This window comes from Cyanistes caeruleus, chromosome 4 (assembly GCF_971803275.1).
Source record: "Cyanistes caeruleus chromosome 4, bCyaCae1.hap1.1, whole genome shotgun sequence".
NCBI lineage: Eukaryota > Metazoa > Chordata > Aves > Passeriformes > Paridae > Cyanistes > Cyanistes caeruleus.
Window position 1 is genome coordinate 49,434,397 of NC_141704.1, and position 22,438 is coordinate 49,456,834.

Genomic DNA, 22,438 nt, shown 5'->3' on the forward strand with positions numbered 1-22,438 from the left:
GTCAAGCTTTAATAGTGAAAACCAAAGTACACTGACAGTTACTCCTAGACATAAATGCATTTTGGAAAGTTAAGCCACTGAATGACAGATGAGTATTTCCAGAAAACTAAGGCAATGAAAGCTAAATTTGGGATCTGTAACTCAAATTAGTGATACTGAATATCTAACAGTAAAATTGACAGTTTGGAGGGAAGTGTAATTGCACTGCTCTGTCCACACCTGCGGGCATTCACCTAAAATAGCAAGAAGTATTTGACGACATACAGGATCTCACCAGCTATCATCTCCAGTGAATCAGGCAATGCTATGGAAGTGAAAAATTAGGACAAACTGAAGAACTGTGGGAAAAACTTCTGCTGCTTGGGAGAGCAGAAAGGGCAAAAGAAATGCAAGTGTTAGTTTTAGTTTTGGGATTAGAGTGCCAGATGTAGACCTAACCTCCCTATAGAGGTGATGGTACTGAACTGGCCCTGGGCTGCCCTCTATGCCTCAGGACACAAGGAATTAAGGAAAGGAGGGGACACCATCCCCTGCACTTTTTCTAGGAGAGTTGCTGTCCCTCTGCTCTGTACTTCCTCAGTTTTCCCAGGTGTACCCTGTCTGTTTGGAATAAATTATATCCTTGAGCTCCCCAGGAAGATGCTATCTCCCTATTTCTGTATCTTCTTCTGCATTCCATCAAAGAATAGAGTGGTTTTGCAATTTCAAAGTCCTGTCCTCAGGACAGCAATTCTCTGACTGGGAAGAGCAAAAGCAAAGAAGTGTTGCAAGGTGTTGACAAAACAGAATTTGACAAAGTGTCAATCACAGCACACACTACTGAAGAGAAATAAAATGATTATGTGTTGGGAACACAACAACAACTTACAGTTTAACATGGCCCTGTAAATTTTGTTTTCAGCAGAAATACCATCTGAAGTTTTATCCTAAGTTTATGAGATATCTATGAAGAGTATGGTATTAATTTTATGTATGTTTTCCTAGGAAAACTCCATCTGCCTAACTTCCTCAGGAAATGTTTACTTCCTTTGCAGACAGATCTCGTCACTCTTTACTATATGACTACAACAAGAATAAAGAATCTCCATTGATTTGAAGGTAAAGGAAATACGCTAACAGCTGTTTCAGTAAAACATGAACAATGTCCTTCGAATCTTTACTGAAGAGAAGGTTTGTCTGCAACAAAATTACAGAATTTTTTTTGTCTCTCATCTTGAGTACAAATGTTCTGAACTTCACAAATTAAATTTCATTTCCAGATTTAGGAGAAAGGAAAAACTTATATGTTATCCTCATCAGTATACTTTCTGCATATCTAAAAAGGCCGGAAAACACCACAGTAAAATGCAGTTCCTTTTCTTTCCTGCTTCCATTTCCAGTGATAAACTGAAATACCAGTAAACTTAGGGGAAAAATCCCAAAACAATTATTTAGATGTGCTAGTCTTTCTTCCCCCCAGTCTACTTCATTTTACTTCTGCGGACATAATTTAATGTTCAGTTTTTAAAGTTTTGTTGTTTTCTGAATTGTAATGAAAATTTCTAGCACTACTGACACAGTTCCTACAGATGGCGTTTTTCTGGTAGGCACAGAGAGAGACACTTGCAGTTTAACTTTATAGCAACAGCAAGTAAAATAAATCCTTCTGGTTTTGATCATAACCTCTGGATTATATTTAAATGACCCTGTAATTCCTGTGGGGTAGGCTGCTCGGTCTTATGTATGTATACAACATTTTAGCATAAAACTAATCAGATTTCCAACATGAGGAAAAACCCTTAGCATTTACAAAATCTGCTTCTTCCATGTCCTAACAGAGGGAACCATGTAAGTACCATGTGTCCAATCAATACAGCAGCAAAGCGGTACCTCCCTTTCTCTCTCTCCACATGCAGCTGGCAGTGATGCATCCAGCTTACAATCAATGAATCAATCACATTAAACCCCCAAAATACTCCAGACCCTTTAATAGAAGGTTTTTTAAATCCACCATGTGTCAATCAGTGACTCTCATAGAGTTCAATAAGCAAACTGAAAAATTTTCACCTTGTATCTGGTGTAAAGAATGTTTTTTAAAAGGAATTGACCAGAGAACAAACATATGAAAGTGTGTGCAAAGAGAGAGTGAGTGCATTTAATTTAGTCTGTAACCTACATTAGAAAAATGTGCTATTACAACAGAAAGCCATATTAATGGGAAAAAATGGTTTAGACCTTGCAGGTTGGAAATTGAAGACCAAAAGGTTTTGTATGCAATCCTAGCTTAATAATCTTCAATTTTGCAGCAGTATTTACCTAGCTTACAAATATTTTTGTGCTAACAATTATTTCTCTATAAACACAAATGTCTGCTTCCTTTTGGCACTGAATTAATTAAAAGGTGTGACAAAGCAACTAGAATTAAACTACTGGGTGATCTGATGAACAAAACCACATCTTGAGCAGTTGAATCCTGTAACAGAACTTTGTCCTGTTGACAAGTATTCTCTTCAAGGTTTGTCTTCCCAAGTGACACAGTCATAACACAAGTAATACTAGACAGGAATGTAAAACTGGTGTAACAGCGAAGTGGTGGGATAAAGCCCATGATGATCGAGGCACAAATGATGCATCGTGCGATGCCACAGTCCTGCTCCTCTGGATCCTGCTGATGTTTTCATCTTTCCTAGTCATGGCTTTGAAGTAAGTGCTTTTGATGATTGCTGAAAAGCTGCACTTCTTCTCCATGTCCACTCATGCCTTTGTCTCTCAGTTTGGTAATGGAACCCTGAAGTTGGCCCCAATATATTGAACTGGCGTGTCATCTACAATTCACATGTGTTCTAAATGAGAGACAGGCAGACTTCCTCAGCTTCCACTCTTGCTTCATACCTCCAATGGAAGAAGGAGTTCTTCTAAAGTATAGCTATACTGTCTTGGAAAAATAAGGTGCAATTATGAGTTCGTTCACACTGCTTAGAAGAGAGGTGTTGTTGAAAGATGGTGGGTTTAGTTGTACAGAGCTGGTCAAGAGGAACCCATGCACAGCCTTTCTTGTAGAGCTGTTGTACTCCCTGCTGCACAGGCATGGCTACACACCCAGGCAGAAGACCAAAATTTTTCTCCTACTCTGTTTTCCCCCCTTCTGAAATGTCTGCTCACCCAAATGTCCCTCCTCTCCAAACAGCTGCACTGACAGACTCTGCCTGCCCCTCTTCACCTTGGCAAAGGGGAAGAGACAGACAATCTGTCACTGACAGCTTGTGTACGTGACAAAGCAGACGGGTACAGCTAGAGTGGAACTATTGTTTACTTTGCTCTGTGTGCAATGGGAGCAGTGTAGCCAGGTTTCCTATACATACACCTTCCGGTTTCCCTTCCCTACAGCAATTGTCCCAGCTCCTAAACAGTATCCCTTATGACATTATAAAAAAAAAAAAAATAAAAAAAAATCCTTTTCTGCTGTAACTCTTTTCCTCCCCTTTCCTCCGCTCTGTCTTTTCCTCTTCCTTCCTCCACACATCCTCTGAAAGGGACAAGGGGAAGCTTTTGTTTCTACTGCTGCTAAGTGCACTGGTTGCTTTGTCTGGAATGCCTGCTACTCTTCTACTGTTCTCTACATTGGGAGTTATTCTCAATCCTTCACCTCTAATGGGCTACTAATTCTCACAAAAATAGTAGTTATATAACAATTTTGAGAATCCTTTTCTATCTGTTAAATTTGCTGGAAACTTGTTGTACAAAGTTACAAAAGTTGCAAAAGTTACTGTGAGGGACATCTGAGGGATGGTCAAACTGTCACATAGTGAATTTTACCCAGGACATAAATGTGTTGAATACACATTTATGACCTGGATAAAAAGAATTAATATAACAGTTGCATCAAGTTTTTAATGGATACCTCTCATACCCAGAAGTATATGTGATTGGTATTTAGAGAAAATTATTGCTGTTCCAAAGTTTCACTGTGGGGGGTACACATATGTTTTTCAGTTATAAATACTTTAGAGAGAGCAGCTTTTAAATTCATTTAAAAATAGAGCCTAAATGGAAAATATCCTCTAGCTGCAATATTTAAGGGCACACTTTTGAAAAGTTTAGTTTTTGTAGATGAAAGAGTCACTAAAAATGTAATATTATTTCAGAAAATAATATGTGCTGACTGAAATAGTTTCTCTCTTGCCCTTCCTGTGACTGGGCAAATCAGGAGAGAACAAGGAAACAGCTGGTCAAACACAGATGAATCAAGAGTGCAAAAGCACACAAATAGAGATTAAAGATTTGCTACAGAACACCAGGACTGAAATTTCCTTCTTTCAAATAAGACACAATTAAGAAAGGAAGAAGGTCTCCTGCCTGGAACACCTGTAGAACTTACTCCCATCAAAGGCACAGTAAAGTAACAGACTCACCATCTTCACTGGTGTGGGGCTCTGTGCTGGCATCCTGGTCCACTTCCTCTAATGTACCATGTTCACTGTATGGGCTGTCACTGCAGGCAAGCAGAAGGTTGAGCAGAGAGAGGAACCAAATACATCAAAAATACATCACTTCCATGAGATTATTTAAAATTATTCTTATAATGTTACAAAGTTACGTGCAACATAATTATCCTAGCATGCTATGAATACATAATTAATAAAGAAGCCTATATGTTTCCTTGAAACAAAATTCAGACAGTAAGAAGCCTTCAGAACGTTTGATTCCTTAAAATGTGTGTGCATTTGTTGTCAAGGGTGTGTCCTGGTTTTGGCTGGGATAGAGTAAATTTTCATCCAAGTAGCTGGTACAGTGTTGTGTTTGGTATTTAGGATGAGAATAATGTTGATAACACACTGATGTTTAAGTTGCTTCTGAGCAGTGTTTACACTGAACATCCCACCCCACCTGCAAGTAGACTGGGGGATACAAGAAGCTGGAAGGAGACACAGCCAGGCCATCTGACCCCAAACACCCAAATGGATATTCCAGACCACATGGTGTTATGCTCAGTATATAAACTGGGGGCAAAGATGGTATGGGGCTGCTGCTTGGGCACTGACTGGGCACCTGTCAACGATGGTGAGCAACTGCACTGTGCATCCCTTGTTTTGCATATCTTAATTATTGTTATTTGGCCTTTCTTTTGTGTCCTATTAAACTGTCTGCATTTCAACACATGAATTTTACTTTTTTTTTTTCCCAACTGTCTCCCCTATCCCATTGTGGGGAAAGTGAGTGAGTGGCTGTGTGGTGTTCAGCTACCTGCCCAGTTAGAGCACAACAAAGAAAAGGAGCAGGTATCACAGGCTGAAATTTGATAAGGTAGTTCACAGCTGAAGAAACAATTTCCTACCTGCCTGCATGTTCTCTACACCCGGAACTCTACTTCTGTCTGGCTGAACACAAAGCAGCTCCCTCCACAAAATGTTGTAGGAAACCTCATCATAATTGCCTTTGCTTCACTTTTTTATACCTTACACTTTACTGTGTGGACCTAAATGCTCTTCTCATTTATTTTCATACTTCTATTGTGTGCAAAAGGAATTCTGTACCACAGGAGTTATCCAGATAACCAGCCTAATGATTTTGTTTAGGAGACAGGATTCTGACTTACCAATAGTCATCTCCAGCCATGCATTTTTCATACACTGGTCCATCAAGTTCTTTCACGTCTGGAAAAATAGCCTCATGATGGATGATGATGGTTTTGATTATCTCATTCACATGTGCCTGACAAGACACCTGGTCTTGTATGTCTGGAACAGGCATCAGGGTTGGCCCAAAACAAATGGCCAAGTTGTACGGATCCATCATGTTTTCATCACTGTACTGTGAAAGGCTGTTATAACAGAAAAATCAATAAAAATTGACTTTTCCACTGTGACTAACCTTATTCTAAAAACTGTAGAAAACTTTTTTAAATCACAACTTAGAGATTTCCTGTTGTCATTGACAATCACATAAAGTAACGAACAAAAAACCAAAATTTCTTCAATGGGTTATTATATACACTATAAAGTGAGTTTCTACCACATATATATTTATGTATATGTACATGTTCCCATGCTACCACGTTGAATGTATGCTGACTTAATGGGCTAACATCAACTGCTGCTGCTTATATCTCATCAGTGCTCTAAGTGAACTGGATGCAAAGTGGGTATACATTTCTCATTGTACATTTCTCATACCTTGGTGCATCTCTTTCAACAGCTGGCTACACAACTTAGGCACATTGAATTGTTTCCTGAAGGCAACTAAGTTCCTGGATCTTGCAAGGGCTCTTGTGACTTTTGGTTTCTCTTCTTATCATACAGCCTACAATTCCTAAGCACCTTCTGCCCACAAACTCCCACAATAGTTTCATTATGGAAGTGTCAAAATAAAAGGCTTTCATTGTTCTTATTAATCAACTTTTGCAAGCTCTCCTTTCTTTCAGAAAATGCAATGTTACTAGTTTTCAATTCTGAATGAGAAGTTGAGATCTATTCCCTTGTTTAAAAGCATTAGCATTTTTAGTGGAAAATCTGGCTTTTGAATGGCCCTGTGCGGGGCCAGTCAAGCAGAACCTGAAGTGCTGGATGCCCTATACTATGTTGTCCTGCACTCTAGAGCAGCCTAGGAATTCTGATGTCTGATTGTGCTCAAATACAACACCATGCTCCCTCTAGAAAGGGAATTTTAGAGAGTTTCCCATGTATAAACAATAGGTATGCATGAGGCAAACCTTCAAAATGACTACCCTCATAACTATCTATTAAAATGAATAATGTCTGCCCCTTTCTTATGCCATGATTTTACTATCTTGTCCCGTGAGTTAATTGGAGACATCTTGTTCTTCTGATTTATCAGGTGGTTCAGACTTTATACATGTGAAACTGTAAAAGAAAGATTGTAACTATCATGCAACAGAGTGAAGTTCTGCTGATGGCAGTAAATGTGCAGTGCTCCTCAGGGCTCAATAGCAAGGCTGGTACTGTTTGGCATCTCCATGAATGACCTGGACAAGGGGATGGAGTGCACATTCAGCCAACTTACAGATGATGCCATGCTGGGAAGGGGGCAGCAAATGTGCCAAAGGTCAGACACAGGGCTACCATTTAGAAGGACCTTGCCAAGATGGAGGAACAGAGAAATGGGAATTCAACCAAGTTCAACAAGGATGAATGCAAAGTCCTGCCCATGGGATGGAAGTTGTTCCACAGCATTTGTGGCTATATTAGGAAGAGAAAAGCCAGCAGGTTACAGGAATTTATTATTCCTTTTCCAGCTGATGCTTGTGAAGTTGCACATGAGGTTATGTGGCTAGTTTTGAGAGACTGTCAAACTGGTACAAGCCCAGAAAAGAACAACTATGGAGATAGCTGGGGAGCTGAAGCATTATGAATTTTAATCTAAAGCAGAGAGAACTGGGTTTGTTCAGTCTTTAGATGAGAAGGTTACTGGAGAATTTTGCTTCAATCTCTTACTATATATAAGATTATAAACAAGAGCAAGACAGACACAGGTGCGAAGAGATGAGAGGCAATAGACACAGCAAGGGATATTCCAATGAAAGTAGGAAAAAATTTCTTTACTGTAAGAGTGGCCAAGTACTGGGACTGACTGCTTGGAGAGGCTGTGGAGTTGCTGCCATTTGAAGTTCTTGACTGGCCAAAGCCTTGAGCAACTCGATCTGACTTTGGAGCTTTGAGCAGGAGGCTACACCAGATTAGGTCTGCCATGAGACCTGATGACTTCATGAGGCCAAGCAGGAATAACTGCATATGCAAAAAGCAGAATGGGATTTGCAGAAAGTCAAATAATGGGAATATTTTTCCTGTGGATGCATCAGGACCAATTTGGAGGCAATAAGGTATTTAATCTGCTTTCCAAACTGCATTCCTGTGGAGAGCACAGATGTAGCTAACATGACCACATAACAAGTACAACCCATACAGCTCTGGTTGATATGTATGCCCTCTGCAGAGGAGAAGCTGTGATGTAAGCTTTTAAGACATTTACATGGTGTCATTTTTGGGGGATGGATTCGGTTTCAAATGAATGGTTACTTTCATAAAACTTTAGATCTCTGCCCCTCTCTTATATACTGCTTGAAAGTGGTTCAGAAATTGCTAGAAGAAAGGAAACAGGAACAGCTGTGACTACAGGCATGAACAAATAACCTGGCTGCAATAGACCCTGTTTCTATAGGAACAGACAGGCTGGATTAAATGGGGAAGGTCACAAAGACAGAATGAATCAGCAAAGGGCAAATGTAGGAAAAAAGAGGAAAAAGGTGATATGAAAACAGATATAACAGGAAACAGACAAATTGAAAGTAGAAAGAGAAGAGTTAGAATCAGGACAAAGTGCACACAACCAAAATTTTCTGTGAAACCACTGGAGTCAGCCAAAGCAGAGAGGGCCATGAAGGACTGGAAGGAGAAACAGAGTGCATTGCCCAAGCTGTATTTTTTTTTCTCTTACAGAAAGAAGTTGTTTTTTTTGGGATAATGAAGACATGAACACCATTTTCCCTCTCACACAATCTTGCTTCCAGCCTGTGTTTTGCAATGTGAGAACCAAGCTGCTCTACATCAAAGGATACACAGGGGATGTGTGTTCTCTATACTCATACTCCTGTTATCAGAAAACAGAAGCAGCGAGACAAAGTCTCACCCTGGCAGTGCCTAGCATCAAACAGGTAGCTTGCAGGGCCTGTGTTGCTTGAATATACTGGGGTTTTTTCCTATCAGGAAAAATCAGCTTGATAAAGAACAGAAATGCATCTTTAAATTGCATAAACTAGTTTTAATGTAGCTACAGTTTGTATTTGCTATTTTTCTTATTGGCCTATTTTATTGCCAGCTTTAATGCTGTAGACTGCACTCCTCATTTCAGACAACACCTTAATCTGTCTTGTTCAATTTTGGACAACTGGAATTTTAATTTGAATGGAATCCAGCACTTTCATTCTATTTTCACTGCCAAGTAGAAGATCATGTTTTGTGTTAAATGGAACTTAAATGTGAAATCTACATAGGGTATGAGTAAACCCAAAGAACTTTCACAGTAGCAAAGGAAGGCAGATAAAGATGCAGCACCTGGGGTAAATACTTACTGATTGAGGAAGGCGAAGAGGTATCTCATCACTATAAGGACCGACCTGGGCAAAGTAAGGAGGAGTTTGCGGATGTGAAGAGCCCTCTCATAGAGATTGTCTATTCCTGCAAACAGAATAAAGTATTTTATGTTCCCTTGTATATGATTGTCTAAAAGAGCATTCAATCAATTTACTCAATTTACTTTGACTCTTTATCATCACATGCCTCTAAGTCAGTATTGTCTAATTTTGGCCTATTAGAAAAATGAGATCTAGAAGTTCTTCCCCCTCTCATTAAAATCACACAGCTTAGAAGTAACAGTTTTCAAAGATAAAATCTGTTTAAGTCAAACACTGGCCACTTGCTGAGCTTGACAGCTCACAAAACCACAAAATCAGTACATAAATAACCTGAAGGAACCAAGGAAAGATGTTGGCCATTCCTTTTAAATACAGATGCATTCTTTTTATTTGAATGTTCATATCAGATATATAATCCAATCACCTATTTGGTGGCTCTAGCAAGTTTTTTTAATCAAATATCCACCTATAGGTCTCTTAGCGGCAAAATAGGAGAAAGGCCTTGTTTTTTTTTTGTATGGATCCAAGAAACACAAAGACTGCATTTTTCTCAAATGATTTTATAGCAATCCATGGAAATTCTTCTGAAGTGGGAAAAATCATCTGATAAAAGCTTCATTAGTAATATGTCTTGTAGGATGCACTATCTTCTATGTTGGTCAGAAAGGCTATGTGGCTGCATGTGGAGCAATGCTGGGATAAAAGCTTGAGCTGTTTTTCAGAATAAACAGTATCTCGGTTTTTAGTTCAGTGTGTTTTCCAAGTCCACAATAAATAACACTTGGAAACAACCTCAAATTTCAGTAATGCTTTTTATATGAGCCAAGAAAGTATGCTGCAATTAACAGCATCTAGGGGAAATCTTAGCAGACTAAGATGAGAAATCCTGTCCAGTGGCACTGAAGTGGATATTCAAAAATTTGAAAATCAGAAACAGGAGCTAATTCCAATAGCTGAAAAGCCAATCGTACCACAAAATGTGGTATTTAGGAGTCCACAATTAGAGTAATTACTTAAGTAAAAATGTGGTTAAGTGTAAACAGAATTACTGGTGTGTATTACTTATGTGCTCTTTGGTATGGCTATTTCAGTATTTATTTGTAGATGCAAAACCTGCATTGACTTACATTTCTTAGAAGAAAACTGGTATCTAGTAATTGTTATTTTGGTATTAAAAACTAAGCATTAGAAGAGCATACTGGCAGCAAGACCTTTGTTTGCAACCTAGCTAGGAAATGCCAGTTCAGCAAAAGGGTGTGAGATCTGCTCCCACATCAGCATTCACAGGAGATTCCACTGGCTCAGCACCACTGGTGTGCTGGGAACAAAGGATTCTGGAATGGGGTCAAACTGGACTCCATCAGAGTTTCTGCAGAAGGACAACAGCTTAGCACTGCTGGCATGAAGAAAGTCCATTTGTATTATGGTATCTACTGCAGGAGCAGAATAGCAAAACTCTGGCAAGGAGTAAAAACCTATTCACCAGCAGAGACCCTGAAGGTTGGACAGTGTCCCTGGTGAGTTGCTGCAGGGCTGGTAGAAAAAAGGACTGCTGACAAGCTGTATAATTTATAATCTAATGAGTCATTCTGAACCCAAACACTAGCTGGAAATCAGTTCAAGCCGTCTCAAGTGGAGCATGGGACCTGAAAATTATTTTTGTTTCTTGTAAACACAGACTGCGTGAGTTAAGAAGTATTTCTGGTTACTGGTTAAGAACTGGTGTCCGTGGCAGAGACATGCTAAGTCCAGGCACTGCCTACACACAGAGGATTCACAGAGCAACCACAACTCTCCTTTCCCATTCAAGTGCATCCTTCAATGCTCCTGCTTCAGCAGCACTGTGCTGCATGTGGGAAGCTGGAGGGGACTTTTGATGCAACATCAGGACTTGCTTTCTGCACTACAGCCTGTCGCTAATGCCCTGTGCCACAGTCCTGCCTCCTCCAGACAACTCTGGAGACTGGCCCTGGGCTGAATTGCTGAATTCAAATCAGACCTGAGAAATGCACTGGGCTGGGACCCCAGCTTGGGTTCAGCAGCTCCTTCCAGCAGTGTGGTGCCTGTATGGCTGCAATAGCTCTGTCTAAACTAGTGAGCTAAACCAGGATGGGACATCCAGGCAGGCAACTACTACTCAGTAGCTATCACACTCTCCAGTGTGCTTGTGGTCCCTGCCAACTACAATTCTTCCAAGCAATTCCTAGACAAGTTTGACAGGATGCATGAGTTAGTAACCAGTCCCAGTAGGCAGTGCAGAGATGGCAGAGTAGGTACAGAGATTCTGGCTGTGTAGTCATGTGTTGAACTATCCCAGCTGTCCTACCAGGAGCATGATCAGTACTATGTACTAGAAGTGATCTGACCTCCATGCTGAAGCTGTTACAAGCCATACATGCTTGAATGAGATGTGTTTCCAGTACTTTCCTGGTAACCCAGACCCAGTTTCCATGAAAGTCCTTTTATTGAAAATCCAAACTACTGTCAAGTGGCAAATTTATGTGCTTTCCACATTATTTAAAGAGGCTTTTATTTTCCAGCACTGATTTGCTTTAAAGGAGCTAGGTAATGAGGTAATGTATTTGCATGCTGCTTTTAAATGTGGAGCTGAGTGTTTCATCGTTGCTTGAGTGTATGCAGTACATTAGTGTTCGGGTACTTAGGAAAGATGGAATGAATACAGAGCAATCTTTTCACATGCAGGGAGAAAGAATTTGCAGCTCTGCTGCTTTCCATGCAGAGGAAAGCTGAGGCACTGCTTTGCCTCCACTGGCTTTGCAAAAGATTGCCTCAGGGCAGAAGGGCCATCCGAACTAGAAACTTGCTGCTGAACGGAAACACTGGCAAGATCAATGCTGGAGAAAGCACTGGAGAAAAAGAACACATCTCCCCTCTCACAGCACTTCTGCTGGAGACACTCTTTTCATTAGTCTGATTTTTTTACCTGACTGCCTGGTGAGGTATTACCCATTTCTCAGCTAAGAAAACAGAAATGCTTGATATTACATGATTTGTCCTGGTAAGGCAATTTAACTGCCAAGCTGAAACAGAAATCAGGGGATTTGAAAACTGGTTCATTACTCTAATGATATGATGAGACTCATATTCCCAAAGACAAGCAAGAGGACAAGCCTCCGGCAAGGCCAGACACACTGAGAATGACTGTATTTTTTCTGACTGTTGAGAGAGACAGGGAAGAGAGATCTCTATGAAGGACACAGGAATATCAACTACAAATCAAGACTAATGTCAAGTAAATATCACACAGTGAAATGGTTACTATTTTCTAGTTCCCAGTTCTCAGAACAAAGCAAAACTTTTGGAGCTCTGGTCTGACACATCTGCCTTCCAGACCCATCTCTGCCATGGGGTCAAACCCACAAGCAGGACAGTCTGCTTCATGAGAAGCTGTTTGGTGGGGGGACACTGAGCTTCTGTCAAAGCAGAGCACAGGAGATTTCTTAGGGTGAAACAAGAGGAGGGGAAGGAGCCAGCTTCTGGAGTTTCATGACTAAAGCACTTTGTAGAAGAGCCAGACACCTGAGCCCACAACTATTAATGTATTTTCATCAGACAAGAGTGGAACAAAGTATCCTAATAATATAAGGAATTTGATTTTCTGTGTATCCATAACATTATCAAGGCATGTAAGTTTCTGAGGTGTTTTGGTTCTAAGAAGTCTCCGCCAGTTACTACAAAAAATTAAAAACAGAGAACTCAGAGGTCATTTAAGTCTACAATCTTAGCCTCTGACTTCACTTTAATCCCCTCTGAGAGATGTCTGCTCAACTTGTTCATAAAATCCCCCAAAAAGGCAGATCACAAGCTCCACAAGAAAATCTGTTGAGGTTCAATCCTGCATTGCTCTTGGAAAAGATTTTATTTACTGATCTCACATGGACTTTACAAACCCTCCTTGTCCTTGATCTGGATGAATGAATCCAGATTAGATTAATGTCATTGCATATATTTATCAGCTAGCTATCTCTCTGTCAGCCACATGCTAAGGACTGGTTCTCAATTGCATGAGATAGACATAAATCGTAGGCACTCAAGCCTTGAAAAGTGTGATCTTCATTCTCCAAGAACATTGGAACCTCTTCTGGAGAGGCACCTTCACTTACTGTAGAGACATACAGAAACAGTGAATCTCTACTTTTCCAGCATAAATAACAGTTTTAACCACCTGGTAACTCATGATGAGGTTTTTGCAAAGGTAACTAAAGTGAAACAGATCAGAAGTGAACAATCTACCACAGAAGAGTAAAGGAAACCTGAGAGGGGAGAAAACACCAACTACTAACAAAAGCCCCCAAACATAAATAAACAAAAACTAAATAAGAAATGAAAATAGGAGTATATTCATCCCAAATAACATCAGGAAAATGTAAATTAAAGTTTAATTAAACAATAACTCTGAGGTAGTGGAGCACATAAAAGGCAATATACTCAAATATATAGATGCAGTGATGCATAATACAAGTCTTTTTGCTGGTGGCTTCTAAAGAATTTTGGGCCAACTGGACAGCTGCTTACTACTCTGTTTTTTTAATCTGTAGAAGCAAAAGAAGCACTGTACTTGGTCATGCACATGGCCTCTCCTGCACTGGAGGTGAGACATGGTTTTCTAACTGAGAAGGTTCAGCCAGGGAGCAGGCAGAGCTCAGAAATATCAGTTCTGGATTTCGAATGTTTGACCAGCTTCTTCTCTTAACAGCCAGCCTCCATGGGCCAATCTCAGTATTAACAACAGGACTGCAAACATTTGGCAAAGGGAAGATATTACTGATCAAAACATATGGAAGGAGAAACCTGGTGTCAGCAACTAATGAATTGTGTTACAACTAACACCTGGTGCTGTGCAAGGTAAGCATATTTCACAAGCAACAGCAGCACAAAGGAGGAAGCAAACAATGGCAATGTAAGACGTCTTTCTACTTTAGGACCATGGCTTTGAAGGATAAAATCCAATCTAGTATCTCTTTGTGGGGGTTACTTGCTATTTCCACTTGGTGTGGTGCCGACTACTAACAGAGGGAATGCCTAATGCATATTTTACACACCCTGTGAATGTCAAATGGGACTGAGTTACACTTGCAGATGTAATTTTTATGGTCAATTTGCTGACAAGTTATCTACATGAATATGTAGTAGTGCTGAAGTTAACAATTTGTGCCTCTTTTCATTTTGGTAGATGAGTCCAATCCAGCTCAGAGATCCGTATATATTAACTCAGCAATGCCTCTTATAGCTCTTTCAGATCTATTTAAGGAGGCATTACAGAAGGACAAACCCAGCAGTCTCCACTGTCACTCAGGGAAGAAAATACTTCCTATTTTGTTGAAACCTTTTCATGGAGAGTTGACGATTCAGAATAGTTTTTTACTTTTTAAGTAATGGGCAATAGTCGGAAAAGCAGTAAAATAACTATCTTTCATAACATTTATTTCTTTAGGTAAAGAGGCACTGCTGGTAGCAAGGGACTAAAATTATAAAAATCAGAGGGAAAAAAGATCTAAGTTTTCATTCATCTTGCCATTTTTGTCTATGAAATTAAAAGCAAGGGAGATGAAACAATGAAGAACTTTAATGCTCTGTGTGGATGTTAAGCAGTCTGAATAGCTGAGGTGTGTCTGCTGCTACATGGCACAGCTATCTATGTAAATGTGGACTTCAGTAAGCTATCTGTGTAAGAGCTCGTACAAGAAGAGAAACTGCAGTCACCCAGAAGTGAAGTGAATTACAGCCAGCCCTACTGAGCTCAGCTTCTGCACCTTTTGCCTCCATGTAGCTCCTGCTGCCAACACTTTTCTTGTCTGTGGCCAAATCTGTTTCTACAAAGGGGCAGAAAGAAGTACACTGCGACTCTCCTCCTTCCCACCCCAACCGTGGATTGTCCTCTGGATTACAGAATGCTGCTGGGACCAAGAGCAGCCACTCCTTATGATGAGAATAAACAATTATGGCCTATAATCAGATGGATTCTTTATGCTCTGTTCTACCTTTCATGCTTGTTCTGGGCCAGTGCATATAACTTGGCCCAAATTTTATCTAAATTAGATCATAAGCCCAAACAGAGTAACACTGTTCTCATGAGTGTAATTAATACAAATTGCCACAAAAATCACAGTAATTTCACATTGTTTCCACTGTATTTACAAAATGGAAAGCATTAACTCACAATGCTTTATTTCATTTGGAAATGTATGCATAAATGTAAAGGAATTTCTCAGTGGCTGTACTGAGGAAAGGTTCATTTTGCAGCTGTAGCCTCAATTATGCCTGACATCCATAACCAAGTACTTCAGTTTCAAGGGGTTTTTCACTGGCAACATTACATTTCCATATAAAATGTGTGACATCGTGCCCTGTTACAGTTTTATGTGAACATTAACTTTAAAAATTTGCTTTCTCCCTCTCCCCTTCTGTAACAATTTCTGCCAACGATTAAGAAACCACATTGACATCTATTTTGAAAAACTATTTGAAAAGAATGATTATTCCCTTCCTCACTGTTTTTCAGATCATGAATGCAATATAAATTAAGAGTATTTAAAACATCTTAATTAAACATGTGAAAGTTTTCTGGACTCTATGTATCTGTGTAACTGTGATCTAAAGAAGTTACAGTAACCTAAGTTCTCACAGAAAAAGGGAGTCTGGCCCTGCTCCCATTCGCAGAAAGACCAAGATACATAATATGTGAGGCCATATAAGCACAGAAAAAAACCTAATGCAACTATGACTGATACAAAGTCTGAAATGAAGGATAAATCTTGCCTGGATGATTTTCTTTTCTACAAGATATCCAGTGTTAACATCAAAATACAGCAAAGGAAATGTTGCTTTAAACTTGCAGTTTGTGACAGTATGTACCATGTAGATGCTACATAGTGTATTTCAAAATGTTTGCTTTGTTTTTTTTTCTCAACAAAGCATTCTTATTCCTTGGAAGTGGTGCATCATTAAACAAAACACATAGAATAGCACACAGTTGTAAAAATACTCCACCTCAGGCTTTTCAGATAACCAAAAGATGCAGCCACACGGCCCCTTGTTCTCAGCATATCGTTCTGGGGTTGGCTCTGGGTGCAAGGCACAAGAACTGTTTCTTTCCTCATACTTCATTCGAACTCCCCTCACTGTGACAACACGAAGTAAATTGACCCCGGTGTGCTCACAGAGAAAACCCCCTTTGTCCCATCTTGCTCCACACTTAACTCTCCTCCCTGTGCTGAAGGCATTGATATGCCATTTCAGAATGCCCCAAATGATAAACTCATGAAAACCAAACCCAGCAACAAAATCAGTACTCCCATGCTTCTCCCAAAACCTGTAAGAAAACAGATCTCGGACTGTGAAAACATATTATCAGACTAAAATCCTCTGCTTTCTTGTACAACAGCAATAGCAGAAGTCAAAGCTTGCAGAACTACTCAGTCATTACACCTTATTTTGACAAACTGTCATAGAGATGACAATCCAGATTTATGACACCCTCAGAGAATACTCAGTCTAAACCAGATCAGATGGCAACATCTCTTTCTCAATAAACATTTTAAAATGTTGTTGTGAAAAGCAGTGACTTTGTTCTAGGCTATTGTTGTTACTGATTTCAATTCTTCTGGGTGATACTATTATTTAAATAAAAGGTTGCCAACCCTTTCACAAGAAAATAATTCATTGCCTACTAGGAACATTCTCTAAGGAAAACAAGATCTAGCACTAGGGATCTAGTATTCACAGCCATTTTTCTTGAAGTTCTTAACAACAAAATAAATACTTTTTTCAGGATATCTGAACTGGAACCGTCTCAGGCAGTGGTGCTCTGGAAGGTTGTTGTATCTCTCTGGCCTGTGCAGTTGCCACATACATCTATCTGCTCAGTCCACTGAACTTCTACCCCCTCCTTTCCGAACATTCCCTCATTAGCACCCTCAACAGTGAATGAGAGCTCTGAAATCATCCAGGTTCCTCTTCTTGGAACACATTTAAAAGGCTTTTTTTGGCAAGTATCTTTGCATCTCCTGAGCATTCACTTGTATAATCTCTGTAAACTGAACGCTCCTTCACGGCATTTTACAATTTAGTTTACAATTGTATTTAAAGCTCTTCAACACAGCAGACTGCAGTAACGTGAAGACGTAACATGTAAGAACCACCATTTATATTTTTCTTACTGCTTAGTCAAAATAAGGAAGACATAAAGAGATCAAATGGGCAGAATCTGACAGCAGAAACTTTGAGAAAGAGATCTGGTACAAATGTTTAATGATGAAAGTGATTTTTCATTTGAACAGCTTATCCAAGAATGTGGAAGATTTTCTATCAACCAAAGCCACTAAATCAATATTTTTTTCCAGCAGATATGCTTTAATTCATCCAGAAGTTATGGAAACTGGTACAGGATTATTAGGTAAAGTTCTATCATCCCTGTCATGCAGAAAATCACTCAGTCAAAATGATCCTTTTCTAGATTTCAATTTCTATGACTTGCAGAGATTTTCTGGGCTGTGGCACCCCAGTCATTTAAAGCTGAACTGAAGCAGAACCAGGATTATACTTAAAAATGACAGCATCCCCCTCAGCATCAGGGATCAGACTGCTAAACTGTGTTACAGTTCATGTTAAATAAATAAAAAATGTTACAAACATTTTCTGTAAAAAAAATGAAACACAAAACACTGCACACAGACGTGGTCACAGTGATCCACGTATTTGTAACCTCCAGGAGAAATTACTGCAATCCTCCCTATGTGGGAAGCAAACCACACACACTGTGTCCCCCAGGTAGGGAACCAAAATCTACATCTAATTGCCAGCCTGGGACACTGTGCACCCATCAACTGGTCCTGCCTGCAGGGCTGAGACCCCTGCCAAAATAACTGTTTAGAGAGCCTTATCTAATTAATATCCCAAAGGACTGGCTCTCATTGCTCGTGAAACTGCCTCTTTCTCCATTTAGTTGAAGGAGGCAAGTTATAAAGGAAGGGTAGAAAGGGAATTCTTCCTCAAAGCTAGCTCCTCTGACCACTGTGCCCACAGGGAACAGCAAGTCTACTGATGGTTGGCTTGGCCTCACCCCTCAACACCTGCAGGGGTCAGTGAACTGAAAGAAGTTCTGTGCATGTCAGAGCAATTCACTCATCCACAGGCAACTTTCCAAATTACTACAGCTCCTCTGTGTCTGGTTATGAGCACCACCAGCACACAGATTGGGCGACGCTCCTCCAAGGCATTACAACTCGTGTGTAGGAAGGCAGACCAGGCTCTCCAGCAGACAACACTCAGCTGTCCCCTTCTATCCCTGCACCCAAGAGCTTTCTGGGTTGGATCAGTGGTTTTCAGCTGAGCACAATAAAGGTCCAGAATCACACAATGCTAAGCAGTTTGTTACTTATTCACCAGTGCTGACCCCAAGCTGTGGGGCATGAAACCCTTGGAAAGGAACACAATCTGTTTGCATGTTCATGACTTCATGCACTTCTGTCTGCCTCACTGCACAGAGGAAAATAATAATGCATTTAAATTTAACCATCCCTTGTATACCAAAAGGTATTCTTCCTGCCCTATTAAACAATGAATTGTACATTAATCCCAGCGGAAAAAGGGAACAACCACAGCTGTGAGTATGACTAACAACTGAGACAAACTGCTACACAGGGCAAACAATCTCAGGAAAATCTGTAAAGTAAGCTCTTTTTTTCAGGCTAATACTGTGTATCTGAAAGTAAAATTCTATTGAGAAAAAACCCAGAAATTTCTACTTACTGATACAAGAAATAAGATCATTAAATCTTTCCTTAGGAAAGACAGGATTTTCCAGCCCTCGGAAATAGAGCTTCAGTACTCCAGCAACTGAGTTAATGTCATGGTTACTTTGGTCATCTGCCAAAGGATTTTCACCTTAAAAAGTAAATAAAGTGAATGAAACACACATGCAGAAGCATTCTTGCATGAAACATTTTTATAAGTGAGTGACATTCTGGGTGGGTTTTTGTTTTTAGTGTGTGGGAGGTGGCAATGCAAGCATTCAAGTAAGATAATAAACACTGATTTAGAAATCCCAGGCTATGATTAAACTAAAAAAGGGCAGCCTAAATAAAGCTTCCTTAAAATTACATAACCTAGTGATCTCTTAGGTCCTGAACTTCCAGCTAGGTATTTATGGACCTGCTGTGATTTACAGTTAGCTTAATAAAAAAGCCAAATGCTCTTAATTGAATAGGGTTTTGCAGACTTTTATTTGGAGCCCTACTAAAACAAATGGAGTTAGACCATTCATTGAACTGAAAATGTGTCTTCATTCTCAAAAGTTAAAACATCAGGAGTATGTGCAACTATTTTGTTGAACACCCAACTGAAACTTCAGCCATGACTGCAATATTTTATTTATGTAATTTTAAAGGCTTCATCTTTATTTTGAAACACTTTAAAATATACGAATCTTCAAGGGTAACACTACCTAGGAGGAGGAGTTAAGAATAAGCAGATTTAAAGCTGCAGAATAGAGGGATGTGGCTTCACTTAGCAAGTGAAAACAGCTGCTTCATGTGTCTTGTCAAAAAAAAGATCAAGTTTAACAAGATATATATAACTAATACCGGAGAGTAAAATACTGCACATATTTTTTCATGCTTTTAGTCACAAGACTTCTTGCTCCAAGGTATTTGTCATTAGCAGATGATCTGCAGAAGTTTTAATTTTCCCTGGAAATTAAAATAACCCAGCTTTTAAGACTCAAGAAAAAAAGAATGCAAGATTTAAAAAAATCTGTAACAAGTATTGCTTTAATACAGTCGAAGGACGGCTGGATCCTGGTTTCCCTAGCAGAGCAATCCTAGGCTGGGTGTTGCAAGCCACTGATATTGAAAAAGCTGGTTTTACTTCCTGGCATTTTTCATGTAATTCCTCCTCTGGGGCTGAAGTTTTCTTTGGGAATGAAAAATGGAATGACCCTTTTTTTTACCCCCCATTTTCCTGGACTGTCATGCAACTTTGGCAGAGAGACCAGAAAGCTGAGCACCTGTATTCCAGAACATCAAGCAACAGGACTTTCTAATTTCATTAAGTAGACTCTTGAATCAAATTAAACATTTCTTTTCTGATGATCTTTAAAATAAAATATACAAAAACTATTATTTGCAGTTTACCATTAACAAAAAACTAATGTTTATAGTTGATTGAAGAGCCATATATCCTGTCTAAACTAAATGAGAAAAATCCTCAAGCTCCTAGCACATAATGGGGGAAAACATGCACATATCATCATTGTACATCAAGTTTAAGCATGTGATGGTGCAAAGTTTTAGGTGAAGTAAACATAGTACAGACAATCTGTCTAAACAGCCAAGAAAATAATTAGAATTTAAAAGATTTTTCAATGTCAGATATTAAGGTGCTCAAATAAATGAAAATCCAATTACCTCTCTCAAATGAATTTTTAATATCATTGACTTCCACCTGGGAACCAGACACTCTAAAAATTCCCTGATGCTGAAGACCTGCAGAAAAGATGGGAGACAGCAGTTAATTTATTTTTTAAGATACTTTAAATCTGAATTTTAAAAAGAAAGCTGTAGTGCTAAACGAGTAATGTAAAAGATATACAAAAAAGTCAGGGCAATAGTAAAATGACAGTTTTTTTCAGAGCTTACCATATAAATTTATAAATCTGATACAGCTTTCCACAATAAGAGGAATGACTTGCCCTGAATCCTGCCAAAACAAGAGCAAAATGAGTGAGCTGCAGATCAGAAAGAGGAAACCTCCCTGCTAGGGCCTCAATGTGAAAATGCACTTTCTTGGTCAATCTAGATGAACATACAGTGCTGGCAAAAAAATCACCCAAAAAAACCCCCACTTCTAACAGAGTTCTCTTCCCGTTTAGGGAGAGAGGAAAAGGTATAGGTGAAGAAAAGGATTATGGTTCTTAAAATCATTTAATTGGGGAATTCAGTTGTCTACCTCTGTCACCATATCTGGCTAACACTGTATGTGACATCTAAGCTCATGCATGCATTTTAGATTTTTGAAGCAAAATGAGTTAAAGCAGTGAATTTGCCTTTTAAAAATACTATTATTAAGAATAATAATTCATGATGAAGATGATTCCTCTGCAACCATTTAACTGACCTTTCTTTTTCTGGTGAAGAAAATCCTACACGGACCTAATTACACAGCACCCAATTCCTCAATGTGAATTTTTTTTTGTTGTCGTTTGGTAGGGGTTTTTATTTTTGTAAAAATAAGTTTATTACAAACAACTTACAAGGCTTTTCTGGATTTTCTGGACTATCAGAAACATTCTTGGAGCAGAGTCACCAAGTACCACAATGTCTCCCTCCTGAGAGCACTGCTGTGGGCTCTGCCGCTTTGTGTGCCCTGCCATGGGGCAGATGATGGCCTGGCATCATGTTGTTTCTGGCTGCTCTAAAGGGCTGGTAATCCCCAAGTGGTGAACTGCAGCTACTTTGAGCCGAGCATGTGGTTCAGCTGCTTCATCTCTATGCACAAGGTTACTGGGAAAGGGAGGTCACAGCCTGTATCTCTCCACCTGCCACTAGTAGAGCTCAGGAATCACAGCTCAGCTCAGCAATGATACAGCAGTAGGTTTGTAGTTATGTTTTCTGTTACGTGAAAGTGTTTTAAAAAGGGATAAAAAGCATTTGTGATGGGAGGGAGAGAAGATGACTATACACTAATTTTTAGCGAGTTACTTGTCTTTTTTTTTTAAACTGCTTATTTTCCAAAAGAACCACTGGAAACCTTTTGTTTTGTAACTTTAAAAAAAGGTTAAAAATGGGTATTTTAACCCAAGCACACTAGTGACCACAAGTTATCAAATATAGATTAAAGACATAAATGATGTAATTAAAAATTATTTGGTAAAGTTGGTGCTTATGCTGCAGAAACGACTGCTTTGTAAATAATTTTAGAATTTCTTGTCTTGGAAGCTGTTCCAATTTTTCTTTCCAAATGAATTTCCAATATGTAAGTGCTCAGAGAATTGACTAATTCATTTGGAAGTTTAGTATAAAATCATTAATTCAAAAGCCCCTTGTAACTCAGTTTACACATTTCCTCTTACAAATTACTACTTCGTTTTCATGCTAAACTATATTAATGGGAAATTTATAAATTAAGCTCAAGTAGAAAAAAAACCTGAAAAGTTTGAAAAATAACACACAGTTAAGCAATGAAACATTGCACTTCCTGTGGTAACCTAACCCCCTAATCTTACATGTACTCTGTGCTGTTTTAGTGGGGCTTACAAAAGACTGTTATCACTAACTATGCTATTTAAATTGT

The 22,438-nt window shown here is 39.3% G+C and overlaps 1 protein-coding gene across 10 annotated transcripts in view; it reads right to left on the reverse strand.

Annotated features, from left to right (window-relative positions):
- SRGAP1 (SLIT-ROBO Rho GTPase activating protein 1) overlaps window positions 1-22,438 on the reverse strand; it is a 139,013-nt gene that overhangs the window by 9,533 nt on the left and 107,042 nt on the right. For all 10 annotated transcript variants that reach the window (XM_086884567.1, XM_086884566.1, XM_086884568.1 and 7 more), the window contains 6 exons: window positions 20,785-20,845; window positions 20,554-20,631; window positions 18,899-19,033; window positions 9,065-9,170; window positions 5,576-5,800; window positions 4,392-4,471 (listed from right to left, as the gene is read on the reverse strand). In XM_086884567.1, the coding sequence (XP_086740693.1) occupies window positions 4,392-4,471; window positions 5,576-5,800; window positions 9,065-9,170; window positions 18,899-19,033; window positions 20,554-20,631; window positions 20,785-20,845 (685 nt within the window). The remainder of the gene's footprint in view (window positions 1-4,391; window positions 4,472-5,575; window positions 5,801-9,064; window positions 9,171-18,898; window positions 19,034-20,553; window positions 20,632-20,784; window positions 20,846-22,438) is intronic.